The 19,539-nt window shown below is 42.4% G+C and overlaps 1 protein-coding gene across 1 annotated transcript; it reads right to left on the bottom strand.

Moving 5' to 3' along the window:
- Positions 1-167: 167 nt before the first annotated feature.
- On the bottom strand, positions 168-18,007 carry sptlc2b (serine palmitoyltransferase, long chain base subunit 2b). The gene is made up of 12 exons (XM_069703117.1): positions 17,757-18,007; positions 14,433-14,627; positions 13,839-13,993; positions 12,774-12,922; positions 12,146-12,270; positions 10,747-10,840; positions 9,962-10,067; positions 8,632-8,851; positions 7,943-8,069; positions 4,365-4,500; positions 4,038-4,167; positions 168-2,523 (listed from the first exon to the last, which is right to left on the bottom strand). The coding sequence occupies exons 1-12, from the start codon at positions 17,898-17,900 to the stop codon at positions 2,410-2,412; spliced, it is 1,695 nt and encodes a 564-aa protein (XP_069559218.1). The 5' UTR covers positions 17,901-18,007; the 3' UTR covers positions 168-2,409.
- Between the last annotated feature and the right edge of the window lie 1,532 nt (positions 18,008-19,539).

Raw genomic sequence — 19,539 nt, 5'->3', positions numbered from 1 at the left:
TTCCCACTGCTGTGCCATTTTGCAAACAAGTCATGATCTCGCCCCACTATAATAACTGTGGCTTATCAGTCAAACAGGCTTTGGAACATGCTCTTCATGACATTTTAAGTTGTTCCTGCAGTCTGTGTGCTTGTTGTAAATAAACATAAAACCATTCCAGGACTCCATACAAATAAAAGTGATTTAATGTTCGCAGCACTGTTTCCAACAGCATGCTCAACAAACATCATGACTTTACAAACTCCTCCAAGTGGTTTACCTTCAACCCAAATACAAGTCCAAGGGCAAAAGCAACTAAGAAAGTTTCTGTTTGTCACTGCAGGCCAGTTTACAGGTATTTGTCGCGGCTTGGCTGGAAAATCTTTCATCAAAGAGTTGCAAGCAGCTCCGTATTCAAATAATCTGCCCGCCCGTTGCATGTGCAGTTTCAGTGAGGGGAAACCTGGCTGAGAAAAACAGCCATGTTGCTGTTTGCAATTACATCTTTTTGCTTCCATGGACAGAAACGTAGAGACCTAACATACTGCATGGTGCTGCTGACAGCTTCAGAGGAAACTTTGATGAGAAGAAAATTCTTTATGTCAGAGCACATTTATGAAGTCTGCATCCAGATCAGAGTCATGTGTTCCACATTTTTTAATTTTATTTATTAAAAGCAAATGCATCACCGAGTTGTTATTCAAGCCATTTTTTTTTTTTTTTTTTTTTGGTGGAAAATGAAAATATTGGAATGCCCCACACAAAAAAATATGACTGATGTGTAATTGATATAGAGTTAAAATACCCCAAGTAGTTGTGATGATGTACTCAAAATGCCAAAAACGGCGATCTGACACCGACCTCCAGTTCACATCGATAAGAACAGACAAACACAGCGGCCTTCCTGTCCGCCATGTTGGAGGTGACCTCACACAGAGAAGACATGAACAGTAAACCAGACACTGAAAGCAGGTCGAGACGGAATGTCATTCCAGAGGATGATCACAGACGATAAACCAAGAAAAAAAAAATAATCACATTTGGATTATATCCAAAGAAATCTTTCATATTTCAGTGACTACGTCATCTGTGCATTTAAAATGCCCGTCAGTAGTGCTGCACTGAAGTTAAGACGTGTAGAGTAGTCAATTAAAATACACACTTCCCACTGGACACATTTGGAGCTGCCTTTCAATCAGTTTCACAAAACAAAACAAAACAAAAAACAAAACAACAACAAACAAAAAAAAATCACTCGCTGAAGGATGATAAAGACATTTTAAATAAATAAAGCTGTCTGTATATCAGATGAGTGTGGGAGCGCCATCGTCATACATACAGATCCGAGTTACAGCGTGGCGTCGTGCTCAGATCGCTGATTCATATGAAAGCACTTCAGTGAGAATGAATTGAGGGAAAATCAAATAAAAAAAATCACATGTTGCTCATTAGCTTATAGAAATGTTAAAGACACAAGGCTCAAGTTTGTTTGTTTGTTTTTTGAGTGCAGGTGTAAACAGTAAATAAGGCTGAAAAATCTTTCTGGAAAATAAGCAGTAAAAAAAAAATATTCCTTATTGTCCTTAGTCTTGCTTCCTGGAATTCTTTCCCTGTTAAATTTCTTCTTTTGGAACTTCTATTTTGCATTTAAAGAGAAAAGGTGAAAAAAATAAAATAAAATATATATATATATATATATATACACACACACATATATATATATATATATATATATATATCCTTTGGTTAGGGAAATAATCCAATATTCTCTACGCTCTTTTCAAATACAAGTGATTAAGAAAAAAAGCAATCAGATAAATACATATGGAGAACACATGCTTATTCCTGTGAAATAATGCATCTCTGAGGTTTGGGATGCAACCCTACGGCAGTATTACAGACTTTGTGATAAATTATATTTACAGATTTTTTTTTTCCTCTTGTGTGCATCATAACAACAGCTATGATCATATTTCTGTTCCTCCAAGTGCACAAAGCAGGAACTGAAGGCGAAGCTCTTGTCGACTTTGCTGTAGGTTGTTTTGGATTACAAAGAAACTCCACATTGCTGTTATTATTGCACAAATAAGACACACATTCAATGTGCACACAGGAATAAGACTTAAGACAAATGCAGTCACAATAAGTTAGGACTTTGTAACGACGGATACGGATATGCTGTATCTTGGTTTTGGTCCTCCCGGGTCACAAGACTGCAGACGGGCCTGTACACGAGGCTTCACGGCGGGTCGGACCTGTGGACACTTTGGTTCTGATGATTCCACGGGGGTCTGATGTGAGGAGATGTGGAGAAGCGGAGAGACTGGCTCAGGGGGCGATGAGGGGGTAAAAGATGAAAAGCTACAAGTAAGAGAGGGACGGTGAGGTGAGAAGAGGTGGTTTGAGGTGACATGGAGGCGATGACGTGGCTCAGTCCTGAAGCACGCTCTCCTCGGACATCCACCCCAGAGAGGGAAGCGGCTGTTCACGTCTGGAGTACTTGAGCTGCAGCAGGTCGCCCACTTCGCTGATGGCCTCCAGCGCCTGACGAAGCAACGGGAAGAATGCGATTAATCAGAATCCAAAAAGATTTTTATTTCCATCGGTCAAAATGACAAGACAGTAAAAAAAAATTTTTTTAAAAAAGAAAAGAAAAGAAAGATGAGCAGACACCACAGCTTGAAGGAGGATTGTGTCTGTAGGTGACAAATGGAGTGAAAAACCTCAAGCTTGGATTTTTTTTTTTAACGTGTCAGGGGGGTGAAGAAGTGGAGGACTCCAAAAGCAAAAAGGTGAACAGAAGGCTGCCTGTGTAAACCACAAGTGAACAGAAACTCCTCCACATCTTTCCACCACAGACTGTATCAGCATTGCAACACACTGCAGGGCACCTGGAAACAATTTACCTTCCTCCTGACCTTTTTTCTGATTCCATGCTTTGAGAAATAGCGAGCGTTGGCTTTTCCAAAGACGGAAAAAGCGGCTCCTCGAAGTGCTCTACAAAGGCGGACTGATGCCCTTTAAATGGACTATTACGAACGGTGTTGACATGCTGCTCAGTAAGACGAATGAAGTGTCTTTGGAGAAACGGAGCAGCTCAAATAAAAGTCTCTGTCTGAGCCCCGCTGTAATCTTTGAAGACAGCTTGGCCTGCTAGGTTCCTCCATAATAAAGGACATATTGGGGGCCGTTATGATTCAACAGGCGCACACACACACACACACGCGCACGCACACGCACACGCACACGCAGCTGTCAGTCAGGCAGACAGATCTGCTTGATTAACAGAGGGCTTGGAAGCACGATCACCCACGCTGGATCAAAACAAACTCTTAAATCATGTTGAGAATAAAATGAAGCCCTCAGTGATAAAATAGTCTGTCCTGTAACAGCATCTCTTGAATCGGATCCACTGACGGAAGAAGACACGCTCTAAACAGAAATCTCAAGTGCGTCTCGGATGATGAATAAAAACTTAAAGAGGCAGCATTCAGTAAAAACAAAGAGCTCAGATTGTTTGAAAAACGAGTTTTACTGATGTCTCCCTACACTGGAAGACGTGACTGGAGAATTATGTGGGTTTTTTTCCTCCGTTTTTTTGTTGTTGTTTAACGAAGCAACACTTTAAACACCTTTTTAATGAGGTGATGAACATTTTAGAGTAAGTTTCATGCAGTTTTTGTTTCCATGCACACAGAAGTTGGTCTATTTCTCAAACAACAGGGAAGGAGATTTAAGAAAGAGAGAAAAAGGGAAGACGAAAGGTGGTGGATGGGATGGAGCCTGCTCCAGCTGACTTTGACAGACAACCACTCATCACTCACTCATTCAAATCGACGGCTAATTTAGAGTCACCAATGAACCTGCCATGCTCGTCTTTAGACTGTGGGAGGAAGACAGAGCACCCGGAGAAAAGCCACTGTGGCACAGGGAGAACATGAAAACTCTACACATACGGCTTCAAACCCAGAACCTTCTTGCTCTGCGGTGACCGTGTTTTTTCCGCTGCACCCCCGTGCCGCCCTATTGTGTTTTGGGCAGCTTATCGGATGACTTACTATATCGAGCATATCTCTGGTATGAGCAGCTGAAACACAGAAGCGAGCTCTGGACTCAATGATGGGTGTAGCTGGGAAGCCGACGACCACGGTGCCGATGTTCATCTTCAACATTTCTCGACCAAAAGCCCTGAAAAGCAAAGAAAGCTTTTGACACGGGGCAACACGTTGCCGTCCTGACCATGATCTGACCTCTGTAATCCCGTCACCCCCTCATTTTAGATGATGTTCACTCTGACATGTGAAACTGAAATAACACAGCAGGCAAACTTTTATATCCCTCGCAAATGAAAGCATTCAATATTTGATTTTTAAAAAATCACGTACCCAATTTTGGCAGGCATGTAGAGCATCATGGGGACGACAGGCGAGTCATCGTTGCCGTAGATGATGAAGCCCTTTTCGCGGAGTTTCCTGCGGAAGTAGGTGGTGTTCTCTGAAAGCTGCCTGAGGCGATCGGCACCTGGAAAAAAGTAGAGAGGAAAAATACTCACAATCGAGTTTCATTTTTCACAATGCTGGGCATCAGTGATCCTCATTGGTACGTTCCTCAAATCAGCTTGGATGTGTGCATGAAAATCTTCTCAGGTTTGTAGTGGCGAGGGATGCTTTACTCTACTGGAAGCGCAGCTCAGGAACATCACCAATGAAATCAACAACAACACAAAAACATTCTGTCAACTGATCGAATCACAATTTACATAAATCTTTCATTAAAAGGTCTAGTTTTTAACCTTTTTTTGTTCCAATTAAACCTTCACTGTTTACCAATGAATACCTCCTGGCGTTGATTGAAGCCCATCCACACCCACACTGGTGTTTTCACTCCATCCACCAGGTTAGACCTCTTCTCATCACGTCTGCCTGTGCACATACTATCTCTTCTTGGTTGGCATTTTCCTCCCTCCCCTGTAGCACCTGACAGGACAGGACAACCTCCACTTTTATGACTCCTATTAGTACATGAAGTTGCGTGATCTCACGCATTCCAGTCAACCTGAGCGGCCGACTAATCAGCCGGAGTGAAAACACCTGTGAGGGTGTACTGGACACTATTTTTGGTTATTACTTGTGCTCGTCAGCTTTGTGAAATTTCATAATCTGCTCTTGTTCTGTGGCCAAATAAAAGAAACCACATGTTCTTTGTAAAGCGTTTCACCACCGACGGCCTAATCTTTCTTTTTTTTTTTTTTAGCCTTCTTTTCAGCACAACGCCTCAAAGAGATGTACGATTCACAGTAAACCATGTCAACCAAAAACAAAAAAGGTGCAAAGCTCTCACGTAAATGAATGTCTTTTAACATGTCCTACGCTTTGTTGGAGACGGGTCTTTGAAGACAAACAGAATTGTTTTCGTTCGAGGTCAAGAGGCTGAAGCTAAACATGCATCAATCATCACGTGTCAGTCTGATGCACGCTGTGGATTCCCTCGCTGAATCCTCGGGCCGAGCCTCCACAGATAGCATCTTAACCAAACAAATAACCATATGGCACGAAGCGCCAACAGCAACAGACATCTGCCTGGTTGGGCTCCAAAACAGAGAAGAAACAACACAGCTTCAAAGCACCCTGAGACACAACAAAGTCTGACATTATATTTATCCACACTGTTTCCATCGTCGGGGAAGCCAAAGGTATTCCCAGAAAACAATAGCACATAAAATTCACACTTTGCTTTTCACATGCTTTGTTCTTTCCTTCATTTTGTCTGTCTTCTCTCTTTTTGTCTGTATATTTGATATCTGAAGCAGGCCTGTGTCTGTTGACCTGAGCATCCCTCCTTAGCAACGTGAAGGCAACAACAAACCTTTAGCAGGCAGCTTAACTGTCACTCTGACTTTGTGTCAGCATCTGAATCTTCAAAGGCTTAAATTTCAAACAGTGACAGGGGCTGCAACCAATCACGCCGCCATTGTTACTCTCCTACGAGGAAAACTTGTCAGGCTGGGATGTGTTGCAAGGTCAGCTAGTCTGGCCGTCTCTTTCCAGAAATGATTAAGAGGACGACTTTGTGACATTGAAGAGATGCAGCAATATAAAGGTCACTGCAGGTGTTTATTCCTGTTTTAAGAATCAATCAAGCCCCGCAAGGAATAACAGGACTTTGTCATCTATCGGTGTGTGCAGGAGAGTCTCTGGCAGATCTCTGGACCGGAGCACCAAGCTGCTTTAGACCCACAATGTGAAGACAAAAAAAAAAAGCAGCACACGTAGACAGAGAAACACACATCTGAAAGCCATAAAGGGAGAGGGTGGAAGAGCTTCCATCAGCGTGGCCTTAATCAAACAAAAGCAGCGAACTGTCCACCGATCAGTTTAGAAAAAAAAATCCTGCCACATAAAGACAGGGGGGGGTCTGATGTGGAGGTCTTCAGAGAGACTTTCAAATTAGCCATTCTCAAAGTGGCTAATTCAAACTGCAGGTTTTGTCCCACTATCATGAGACTGCTTAGTTAAAAAAAAAAAAAAAAAAAAAAGCAGCTGCCATATCAAAGAACAACTTTACAGCTCACCAAAAAAGGTGCTTCAAATCTGAAGTCAGTATTTTTAACTGTTAGGAAATAAACAATAATTTTCAAGAGAGATTTTCCACTTCCACTGCAGCTGTAGTGAAAAATAAGACTGCGATCATTTAAAACAGGAAATAACTTTGATGTAGGAAGGGCATTGACCTGTGTGGCATTTATCTACAATGCAGTAAAAAGGGTTAACCCATGTCATATAATTCTGATAAAGCTGCCTAACACACTTTTATTTGCTGGTGAATAATTGCCAGTTGGCCATCAACACTGGCCTTTATCACTTGGTCGTGAATGAAAAAGGGAAAAAGGGAGAAAAAAAAAACCACACTCGTCAAGTCAAGGTACAAAAGCTGGCAAAGATGATGTGAGCTGAAAGGAAAAGCATGCCGAGTAACTGTGGTATGTTCACCAGCCTTCTGCTACAGTCCTGAGAATAAAATCTGAGCAACGGGTCTGTACTGCCATCTTGTGGTCATGTCTGAAGCTACCAGGCAAAAATATTATAATTCAAATCACACTGAAAAAAATGAAAGTGACCAAAAAAACCAGGGTATTCACAAAGATTCCTAAGAGTTCCTCCAAGAGACGAAACTCTGAGATAATTCTTAGAATTGTGAAGTTTTCTAAGTGACTTAAGTTCGGAGTAGATCCTTGTAAAGATAAAAGATCTTCACAAAGCACCTCAACCCTAGAGAGAGCTCCTAAGGAGAAAAACGGTTGGCGGCAGGGAGGAGGACTTTTAATTTTAAGAGGCTTAAGAATTTGTTAAGGGGACAAAAAAATTGCAGAAGTACAATAAGGTAAGAAAAATATTCATCAAATGCTGAATGACGTCACGTTACTGAAACGCTGACAATTCTTTCACGCAGGGATGATGTTTGTGGTCGATCTCATTAGTGATGTTCGCTTCTCACACTCACTGAAGTACCGTCAGAAATGAAAGTGATCGCAGCGTTCACATATTTGGTAACTGGAAAAATGACTCGGGTGCAAACCTCCTCACTAAGACAAGGGTTTCTGTCCTAAATCACTCGCTGAGCTCAGACTCCTCGCTACAAATTCAATAAGTTAGGAGGATTTTAGGAATTTCCAAACACCTTAAACCTGAAGGAAAACAAAGCACAAATAAAAGTGTTAGCTTTCAATTCACATGCTACATCAACCCAAACATGTACTACTTGCGATGGTGCACCTTTTCCCCCGGAAGGTCTCTGCGTGCCATGTGGGCACATCGACAAATAAACAGCAGCTATCAGAGAAGGAGGATGTCCATCAAACACAGTGGATCGTGCTTAAAGCTGCTTATCTTGCCATTTTGATGACTGTCTGCAAAACTCACTCCACAACACTGCCCGTGTGTTGGTGCTGTTTTCTGTCACCTACCCAGCGTGGTCCCGTCCTCTCCCATGATAATCTTCATGGAGGTGATAATCTGCTGGGCTACAGGAGGCGACATGGAGGTGGCGTACAGAGCGCTGTGAGAGTAGCTCCGCAGGTAGTCGATCAGCTCCTGACAGCGAAATGACACTGATTTAATTTGTCATTGAAACGAAGACAAAACAAAGAGTATTTATTTTGCATCGATTAGCATTTTACTTCCCTCTGACACACAAACTGAATCAAGAGGAGTTCAAGTTTATCTGTCAAATGTGTGCAGCTCTAGAACAACAATATTGTAAATCATCATATGCCAGCATTTTGGACATTACTGTCCAATAATTTGTATCTGTTTCAGACCGTTTGTGCTTTTAATGGTGTTGCTGAAGATGGAGATCCACCTTGTATCCAAGTTCTCAGTTTGTACTTGTGTGTTTTCCTTAACTTCGGCAAATTAAAGCAGCACAAAATGTGAGTAAAATCTCTGGCTGAAAGTGAAAGCAAACACGGAGTGAAATCCTTTTCAGACAAACAGAAAGCTACATTTCCTGTTAAGTGTAACGGATACCAACACTGAATGACACACAAGGAGCTGAGGATGAGTAAGATCTCCATCTACTGTAATCGGTAGGTTTCATTTCTTCCACTAAAAGGCTAACGGCTTCATATTCCTGTCTGTCTGTCCGTCCACTGACCTTGTTGCCTCCGATGTATCCTCCAGCAGCACCGAAGCTCTTGGTGAAAGTTCCCATCATTATGTCGACGTCTTTGGGGTCCAGGCCGAAGTAGTCCACCACCCCTCTGCCGTTGGGCCCCAGGGCCCCGATACTGTGAGCCTCATCCAGGTACAGGTAGGCCTTGTAGCGCTTCTTCAGAGCTATGACCTCCGGCAGACGTACGATGGACCCCTCCATACTTCAGGAGAACAAAAGAAATTATAAATAAATGGCATACTTAAATTCAATACGCACTTAATTTGAATGTAATATCCTAATATGAACTGAAGCCCCCATTAACACCCAGAAACTGCTGTGTTGTGCCGTTGCCCTGACAGGGTGAATGTCTCACCTTCGCCGAGTTGTGTATGTGTACGTGTTAATGTGTGTGCCAGCAAAGCACCGTCAGTTTTAGCAGGTGATGTGTTTGCTCTGGAAATCCCAGTGGAGATGAAACTCCCATTAACGTTGCATTAGTAAAGGCTATCGAGTCTGTCGGGCAGCTTCTCCGACAGACATATCGATCAACGGAATTGATTGCTTTTATATTAAGTACCTTCAAAGAACAAAGAATACGTTACACTTAAAGGAGAATGGACACACTTTCAAATTGCCTTTATTTTACATATTTAGACAGTAAAATCAGGGAATAATACTATTTTAGAGGTCAGAGGTAAACTTCTACATGTACAACTACTATTCATATCTGGTCCCACCTGAAATGATCTTGGTAGAGTGAGATTTTGGTCAGCAGGTGACTGCAGTATCAGGTGAAAATCAATGCAGAGAAACTCTCACCCGCTGAAATATTGCTTCAGTTCTCGTGTAAAAGAACATTTTTTTACTGCAAATGAGTTTGCTGCTGCAGTGAAGACGGAGCCGTGTTCATATCATGAAACAGCCTTTAAGACCTGCGGCAGATTTAGTACATCAATACCTTTGCCTCGTGACCATAATCTCTTTAATGGATTCTCCTGCTGATTAGTATCAAAGACACCAACGGCAGCGTCGTGGAAGAATAGCGTTAAATATAATACAGCGCTATCTGTTCAGATAGCGCTTCATTCTTTTTCTACAACGTAAAACAAAAGTGACTGTTAGACACGCTAAATAAAAATTAATGGGTTCTCAACCACAAAACTGTGGGTGTTGAGTAACTGTCAGGAAACAATGCAATGTGCACAAAAATACTAAGTTTAATAACAATAAAACAGAAATGAAACTTTTATGATAGTGGATTATCAAGCTCGGGCCCTTTTCCCTCCTCGAGGCTTGTGAGTTTGAGTGCTGTGCAGATTGTTGTTCATACCTGTATATGCCCTCCACCACTAGAAGGATTTTCTTCCAGGGCCGGTGGGTTCGAGGCTGCCCATGCACGATAGCATCTCTCAGCAGCTTCTCAAGGCTTTGCATGTCTACAGAACAGAAGGCATTATGGGTAAAACACAGATTTAAGTTACTTACTAAAGCAGCGATTGTAAGAAAAATACATTTCTGATCCAAAGATAACAGCAGTTTGTCAGCTAAGGATAGATTCTACTTCTCTTCAATAACATGAGCGCTTTACTTCATCAATGAATGAGTATCAATATTTTATGATCACAGCAGTCAGCTGGTCAGCCTCCTGGCAGCTTAAACGTAACTTTAAATCATGATCTCTGGTGACCGTGTGTGTGTGTGTGTGTGTGTGTGTGTGTGTGTGTGTGTGTGTGTGTGTGTGTGTGTGTGTGTGTGTGTGTGTGTGTGTGTGTGTGTGTGTTCGTCCTGAGCCAAAAAAACAATCACACCCACGACTCTCTGATTCAGAATAATAAATAAGAAAGAGGTAACAGAGCAAATGCACAACTGGAGAGGTGAGTAAGAAAGGTATCAGACAGTTTGGGCGCGCACACACACACACACACACACACACACACCCATGTTAATTGTATTTACTATTCAGTTGGATAAAGTGGATTACAGCTAATTGTTGCTGAGTGTTAAAAGAGCCATTTAACCCACTTTAATCCTGTGTTCTGTGTTGCTGCATGCTCTGGGTAAACTGGAATTCACAGTAGCATCTGTTTTTATAAAAGTTATCGAGGAGTCACCCACTGTTGTGTTTGAAGACCCGAATTGTGGAGCCAGACAGGCGAGCACCCAGCACCAGTGACGCATGGTTCAGCTCGTCGCTCAGGATGAGACAACCCTTCAACAAGGAAAAGAAAAACATGATCTTTTCAAACTAGAGGAGAAGAGTCGACAAACTTCAAGCGGCCATCTCTGTTTCTACGTGAGGAGAGCAGCACTCCCAGAGAAGTCAAACACTTTTTCCTCAGAGCTTTGCTTGCAACATTTGAATACGCGGAAGTTTTAGTGTTGAGCAATGACTTCACAGCCCAGTCTTTACTTCTTCTCCGAGGAAGACTAAACGGAAGTGTGTGGAACATATTCACAGTTTAACTCCCAGGTTTGGAGGCAGGGCTATTCATGTTACGCTCTTCACATGAACCTTGCATACCTTTAATGTGACGGAGTACAGCGCACGTGCTGCAGTTACGGTTTCTTCCCTAGAACATATAAGAGAAGGTCCCAAAGACCTGAAAACATTATTCTCTAGCTGTCAAATAATACTCTTTAATAACATCATCATTAATATTATTACTACATGTATTAAATTGGGAAATAATTAGCCTATTGTGAGCAATTAAATATGTGATTGTTTTCTATTAAAACTGGACCCATAATAATCTGTTTCTGATTTTTGTCCCATTAGAAAACAAGCTTCCCTCACAAACAACAGCCACATAAACTTCCAATTAGCAGGCAAACATTTTTCCAGGATGATGTTTCTCGGATCGTATTCAGCTTCTAAACTCACACAGGTCCCACCATCTCCTCTAGTCAATGAATAAAGGAGCTTGTTACACAATCCACAATCGCGCAATGAGGAAGAAGAAATATGACAGCTCGACATAGGAATTTATGAACCCGTGTGACAAGGGCACTGATTCAAATCTTTCCATTTCACAGTCTTGAGGTAATTCCTCTTTGTCCATCCGTGTTTGTGTTTCAGGAAATGTGTTGTCGAAGTCTCAAGGTACAGTGACACGCGCCTGTCCGCTCAGTTTTCTACATCCTGTTCAAGCGACTTTGGCAACGGAGGAAAAAAGCAAGTAAAGACTAGTATGTGTGTGGTTATTTTTTTGGTGAGAACAACAGAGACTTGGAAAAGCCAAATACCAACACTCTCCAGTCAGAGTGTTTTGAAAGTTTGTGCCGGAAACTAGCGTGCTGTAGAACAGCCTGAACTCGTCGAGCCTGGCCATACATCTGAAAAAGCATCTTGTTTTTTACTTTACACAGGAAGAGGTGGTTTTCCTCAACAATGAAACTGTTACAGTGGGTACAGGGTCAGCGTGATAACACAAACGCAGGCTTTAAGTAATCAAATGAAGACGTATATAATGCTCAGGGCGACAAAAAAACAAAGGAAGCGAGTGAAATTTCCCACCTTCCCAGTCAGAGCAGGAATGTTCATGGAGTTGGTTGCGAAGCCCATGCCAAAAGTCATGGATGACTCGACTCCCAGAAACCTGGCAACCAACTGCTCCATTTCCTCGTGGATGTCCAGGTTCCCTGAAAAATGTCAACATGTCAGTTTTCACTGCAGCTTCCCCTCAGTGAACTGAAACAAGCAGAGGTTTCCTACAGGAGAGATGTTTAACTTAAGACATTTTTCTTTGTACCTGTTGAACAAACACTGCAATCAGTCCACTTTCTTTAAGCTAAACACACCAGTAGCCTCAGCTTCCCTCCTGATAAAGGTAAAAAGATTAAACATGACAAACATATCAGTAGCTGCCCTGGTTAAAAGGACGCTGCAGCAGACTAAATGCTGAACTGAAGGACTTGTATTTCAAAGCTCTCACGACGCATTATTATATTTCATTAAATCTTTCAGTCCTTCAAAACCACTCCAGCTTGCCGAAGAGTGAAGCGAACAAAAGGGTGGGGCAGCTGTTAAAGTATCGGCAGAGGCTTTTAGGAACTCCACTTGATTCATTATGTAAAAAAACAAAACAAAACAAGACAAACCATGAAGGCCTCACACAAACCGAATGTGATGTTTTCACCCTTACCCATCTCACAGCGAGTGCTGCCCACGCCGACTCCGTAGGTGTGCGTGGCCTCGATAGCAGCGTCGGCACAAGTTCCAGTGTTCTCAGCGAAGCCGAGGTAGTTGTATGAACCCATGTTGATGACGTCCTTCACCACTCTGCCCGTGTGCCTGAGAGAAACACAGGCAGAGACAGAAAATGGGTACCTGAACTTTAGGTTAATACAAATAATTACCTTCAGTGTGAGAGTCTGTCTGCGCTGGTTGCTTGGCAACCCCTCCCCTCCCCTCCTCGTTTTTTTCTTTTTTCTTCGATCACTGTTGACCCCTTCACTGCCACAGTTATCATGAACAGAGATAATATATACAATAGTTTATTGACCCAAGGGAAGTCAGCTGCCACAATGCACATGATACAGTACATACCAGTCAGATGAATAAGAGTCAAATATGACACAAGCTTTAAATGAACAAGGGAGATCGCTACAGAAATATTAATGAACTCTCCCCATTTTTCCAACTGTTTTTAAATTTAATAGCCCTGCTGACACTCAGTCAAATAAACATTTGTGTAGATCGCTGTACATATTTTAAAGTGTCAGCGAACTCAACGCGCTCTTGGAGATCATTGAGTTAAGGTATTGTCAATTTCCTTTAGGTAACACGAAGGAATAGAAGTCAAATAACGGGACGTAATTAAATCAATTACACGCCATTATTTCAATTTTGTGCCGTCTCTTCAGATTATGTTCATATTTCTGCTATCATCTTTAGAGGACGGTGTGTTTAAGGATGATCTGATTGAGTTTTTTTTTAATTTTTTTTATCTTGTTTGTTTTGTGGTGTGCCGTGTCTTTCTTTTTAAAACCATGTGACAGATACTAGTGCTTTCAACATAACCATGTGAATCATGACTCTTATTATTAGAAATACAAGGTCAGTGACTTACAGTGCAACTAGCACATAAACACACGCCTCAGAGGCAGTGACGACCTCCGTGTGCAACTCCTTGATTCTAAAGAAACCCTGTACATGTGCCAGCATGGAACAAGAAACACTCCTAATGACTCACAACTCCACAACTTACTTGAAGGTCCAGTTGTAGTCGTGAGACACGTTCTCCACCAGGTCCATCTTGGCACCCGGGGCGCTGCAGATCGGTCGGTTCCAGTTGTCTCGGATCCTCATGTACAAGTTCCTGGTGTAGAAGTTCTCGAAGTCCTGATAGAGGGGGACGAAATCCTACAGAGAAAATGGGGAAGTGCAGATGATTTCCTGATGTCAACTTCACAATTCAGTATGTACATAAGGAGCCATCTTCGTTTTACGGCAAACAGAGGCAACAGTACATATTTACTGTTGAACCAGATATGATGGGTGCGAAATCAAGCGCGACACACAACACTGACGGCAAATACAGTGAGAGGTGACTTGGACAGCAGCTCTGTTCAAGCCTTAAATGTCAAAAACTCAAATAAACAACACGCTGCTGTAATAAAACTGAAGCGCTATCTCACAACGCATGTGTACAAAAACAAACCTGTAAGAAGGAAAACCTTAGATGAAGTACTAAAACTAGTTGTAGGAGTAAATACACAGACTTTGGCTTCAGTTTTTTGCCATTCACTTTGTTTAAAATCAGCTTTTGTGGTCAATGAAAGACTCATTAATACTACGTTACCTTCTGCTCCTCTCTCTCACGGGCCACATGGCACTTTTCGATGCTCCAGTGGCGGAGGAAGTCCCGGAGGTAGCCGAAGACGGTGAGGATGCCGTAGCCCATGTAGGTGAGCACTGCGACCAGGAGAGGCGTCTCCTCATAGGACTCCACGTAGGGCTTCTTGTACAAGCTGGAGTTATGCGTGACATTTTGGTTCTGCGGGACGACAAAGTAAAAGAAGTTTTAATCACTATCAATCTAAACAAGTTCAATTTGAACTCCGCTTCAGAGAAAAAAACAAAGATGGGTTTATTTAACAAATCTGGCCCCAACAAAAGAGATTTAGGAGTATTTCCTCATAACATTGGTGGTTTCTGCTTTAAAAAAAAGGTTTATCTACACTTGAGATCTGTTTACTCATTAAATCTGCTTCACTAGGCAGCAATAAACGGTGGGTGCACACACACACTAGACGACAGCAGGGCTGATTTACGAAAACTGTGTTTTTCTTAGACAGAGAATTAGAAAACTAATAAAGGCTACAATAAGCCCATGCATTCATGGGACCCAGGCCATTGCTGTGTCCCTGTGGACCAGCGAGCAGTAAAATGCCCATCAATCCAGGGTTTTAATTCATTGAGTTTTATGAAAAGTAATATTGATCTTGGATTATGGGACCTTATAAACGTGGCCCCTGAGAATACCAGCGTAATTTCAAGCTTGACTGTGTGATTTTTTTTTTGGTTGTCAACCAACACTAAATCTGAGGGCGGTCAGTCATTACAGGTTCTGCCCTGCAGCTTAGCAACCACACCTCATGTGACCAGTCATGCTTCTCTAAGAAATACCTCCGAGCTCGGGAACAGGAAAGCATTGGAGGGTGTGTGGGTGTGTGTGCGCGACAAAGCCAGTAAAACAGGTCCCGCTCTCAAAAAGTTCCAGGAAAATCCATTGAAAGACCGGCGGTTCATGGTTTATGAAAACAGTGAACACAAAACACATTTTGTTGCACACCGATGCCAACCCCAGTGGCTAAATACAATTTGCTTGACGCCATATTTGCTTAATTTTTTTCTACCTGTGGACAGACAAGAGACTGAGGAGAGGGAGGCCTGTGCCCTTCGTTTATAGCTGGGCAATCATCATAGGAACCGTTAGCAGAGGAGCATGCAAACGTCAACTCTTTGGACGTCTTTTCTTTCACACGCTTGCTCTGCAGCTCGATAGATGACGATCATATTACACAATAGGAAAAGCTCGTGGTGCACGTTTCACATTAGAGATAACGTAGTAAATGGGTGAGTAAGTCATCTCCCTGCTGAATGTCGATTCAGTGTTCGGCGCAGTTTTACTGAGCAAATATTAGCACCAATGTCTCAGCTGAAAGTTGTTGCGAGTGTTGGTTCCCTGCCTTCCCCAATCTAGTCTCTACCATGTTCCCTATGGGGATTATAGCTAGCTGAATAAGGAATCATAAATTTTTCAGCTCAGGGCCCAGACTGTAGAGAAAATGTCTTATCGATCTGTGACCGAGACTCGGGCTTCCTGTGAAATGTATAAAAACACTGAACTCGTCTTGTGTGAAGCTAACAGAGGCCGGGCCCATTTTGACAAGCCGATTTAAAAACACACTGAAGATACAGTCGAAAACAGAGAGTTCCCCTGCACCCTGCTTCCTGAAGCAAACATGAGCTTATGGGGATCTGACTTCAGGGGGTTTATCGTGAGCGATCAGATCTCGTATCACAACAGGATGACGTGATGCCACTTTTCCAGTGTTTACAGTAATTCTATTACCAACCTTTGAGATTTGATAATATTGTACTAATAATGCATAACATTAGGTCCGGCCAATCACACCGTTTGACGTCACTGAATGAAAATGTTGTTGAAATACTGACTTAGTTCATCAGAGAGATATAAAAATCCAAATTTATCGGTTCGGACGATTTTAGTACCTGATGTTTGCCTATGACATAAATGTCTGATATGTGCCAATATGAAACGATGCTAATCATAGTTTAGAAATTGTTCTATTTGGTTGGTTTTTTTTCATTAACAGTTATTTATCATGCATTAATTTCCAGTAAAGTTTAACATTTCAGTCTTTTGATGTCATATTGGACAATAAGTTTCATGTGAAACTGTAAACTATCCTGGCTCTGTTACACATCTTTGTCACAAAGGTTTACCACATTTGAGGGTTCATTGCAACAGATTTGTGTGGATGTGAAGTCCATTTGTGTCTCGAGATGATCTTCTCTAAGCTAAGAATCTCACTGATACCTGAAAACACAATCAGCAGTGATACGACCTGCAGTTTTTTTTTTGTTTTGACTCCTGTCGGGATCAGGATGTATTTGGTGTAAGAATCTGGTCCCAGCTGTGTGAACCAGGAGCACGACAGCCGAATACTATGGAATATAATGCTCTCTTCTGTGTTTCCCTTCAACTGGGGAAAAAAAAAAAAAAAACACCACAACAAAGACACATGTGTACCCTACCTCGTACCCCCAAAAACACACACACACACACACATTCAAATGATGTTGTCAGTTCAAACTTGGAGGGACCACACCCTTCACAGCCCGGAGACATTCCTCTCCCGCTGAAGTGTCGTGTGAAAACACTCCTGGTCTCCTCTCCCAGGAGACAGACAGCTTCTCCAGTAATAACACAACATATAACACAACATGACCCCGGTGTGCTCCATACTACAGTTGGTGTAAAGAGAGAACAGCGACACACACACACACACACACACACACACAACAGGGTATAAAGTTACAACAACAAAAAAGTCACCACTACAATCAACCCTGATCAGGTGGCACTAAACAAGAAGTTCAAAGCGCAGAAGTTAGTGCAGCTTTCACAGCACATCCCACCGAATAGAAGGTAAAACCACAACAATGCTCATCATAATGACAAGTGATAACAAATAAGGGTAGCGAGAAGAAATGAACATAGTCCCGTTTCAAATGGCAACAACTACCTTGCGTTATATCGCATTTGGTCGCATCAGAACAGGCTGACGGACTCGGGACACGATGCTTGACGTGAATCCTAAAGCTTAACAACAAAGCCGGACTAATTACATTCACGGTACAGATTGTCGCGAGGCACCGTTTTGCGTGTCGCCGTCACGTTGCTACCCGGCTCACACTTTTTCCGTCCGGCCGCCGGTGAAAAATACTCCCACACAAAAAGTATGCAGCCGCAGTACGACCACGGGAAACGTGTCTCATAAACTGACATTAATTCAAACTATTCCACTGCCGAATTCAGCTTTTTGTTTGTTTACGGGAGCTCCCTCCTGTCGAGCACTTGACGGCCGGGCCTTACCTTCTCCCTGGGGCGACGATACTTCTGCGGTTGTTGAAACAGGCAGTGGTTCTTCACGAAGCCATTTTTGCTCGCTTTTTTCCCATTCGAGGTCCGGTGACAGGAGTCTCCGTTCAGCAGCTTGTTCGCGGAGCTTTCCGTCATCTTCGTGCGGCCGACCGTGCCCGGAAATTTTCCCCCAATTTGAAGTAGCTCAACTTGTGCAACGTTGAGCGTGAAGTCATGTATGAGCTCAAGGATGGAGGACGGATTTTTTTGACGCCCACTCTGGCACTGTGACCTCACGAGCTCTGCCGGAAACACACGCCCCTGAGCGGTTTTATTGGCCGGTGCCGTTACTCCGATACAAAGATCGTCTATACAAGCACGCTTTTAATAACACGCAAATACTCTTCGCTCTGGCTTTGAAAAATAAAAGAAGACGAAGAAAAAAAAAAAAAACCACGCCATTATTTTGACAATGAATTGATAGCTTCTTAAATTATTTTTTTAAACAAAACAGCCACATATTTAAGTTTTTTTTTTTTTTTGCTTTTATGTGTCTTATGTGACAGTAAACTAAACATATTTGGGTGTTAGCAAAGAAACAACCAGAGTTATGATGTCCCTTTGGGTTCTTAGGTAATGCGATTTTAATGTCTCACTATTTTCTGACATTTTGAAACCACACCATTTTTTTTTTCGAAACTAATCTTGCAGATTTGTTTGGCCCGAATCAACGATACCGTGAAATGTATGGTACTTCGAAGAAGGAGCCGCGTGAGAGCTCTTTCGTGTTTCTCCCTCTCTGCTGGGCGTCACCCTCGTTTCGGCGTGGGACGTCCTGAAAGCCAGGCCCTTGGAAAATAAGCCATGCTAACCTTTGCATAGGCGTCTGCTGAGTAGGCTTTTCCAGTGGCGCTGTTTCTCACCTGAGCAGGGAAGATGAAAAACAAGGGTCAAGCCTATCCACACAAATTGATTGATAACAAAGATAAACTGAACAATCACTGAACTGACAAAGTATTTCAGATGGTCAGATTGATATAACACTAAAATGACATGTGATTGATGGGCTTGTGACAGCGGTGTCAACTTGTGACATTTAGATCTTTCATCTCAGCCCCATCAGGCATTGATTACACAATCTTTATCTTAAAGTATGCTTATTCCTCTGCGAAACAGGACAAAACTAACTACTGTAGGCTATAATGCATTAATTACATATTGGCCAAAAAACAAGCTGTATGGATATTTCAGGTAAAAAGGGAAGATCTGTGCTGTGAGGGCGAGCAATAGAGTTCCCTGGAATCACAGCCAGGATTTTGTGGTTGACCTCCAGGTTAGACTTCCTGTTCTCTTCCTATTTGGTAAATATGGTCTGGTGAAATGTACAAGTCAGCACAGCACATGCTGGCTCTGTTGTTTCATGGTGTGTCAGATAAGATTTCAATAACACTACACCTGTAAGGCAGCAGCGCACCGTATTCCCCTTCCTCCTCCACGATTTGCATGTATTTGTTTTGTAGTGAAATAGTGCAGGTGCGGGCTCTTTATTAAAAATAAAAATCAGCTCTGCAGTTTCATAACCTATTCCTCCTTCCAACCTCCTAGATGGCACTGTTGGGCTACAGAAAGGTTGAGAGGTTATGCCGGTGGTGTGTTACAGTTCAGTGTAACGTGCTATTGGTTTCCAACTCACTGTCACCTCCATGATTAAGAAACTGATGATAACATCTCATGATTTGATTCTCTAATCAATTTCCAAACCCTCTTCTCAAGGTTGTAACCTTGAGTGTGGACT

Source organism: Brachyistius frenatus, unplaced genomic scaffold (genome assembly GCF_029030835.1).
Source record: "Brachyistius frenatus isolate BFR_SWC_R1_liver_20210118 unplaced genomic scaffold, ASM2903083v1 Contig_44, whole genome shotgun sequence".
Lineage (NCBI taxonomy): Eukaryota > Metazoa > Chordata > Actinopteri > Embiotocidae > Brachyistius > Brachyistius frenatus.
The sequence above is the reverse complement of the archived record's forward strand: the minus strand, read 5'-3'. Positions and strand labels throughout refer to the sequence as shown.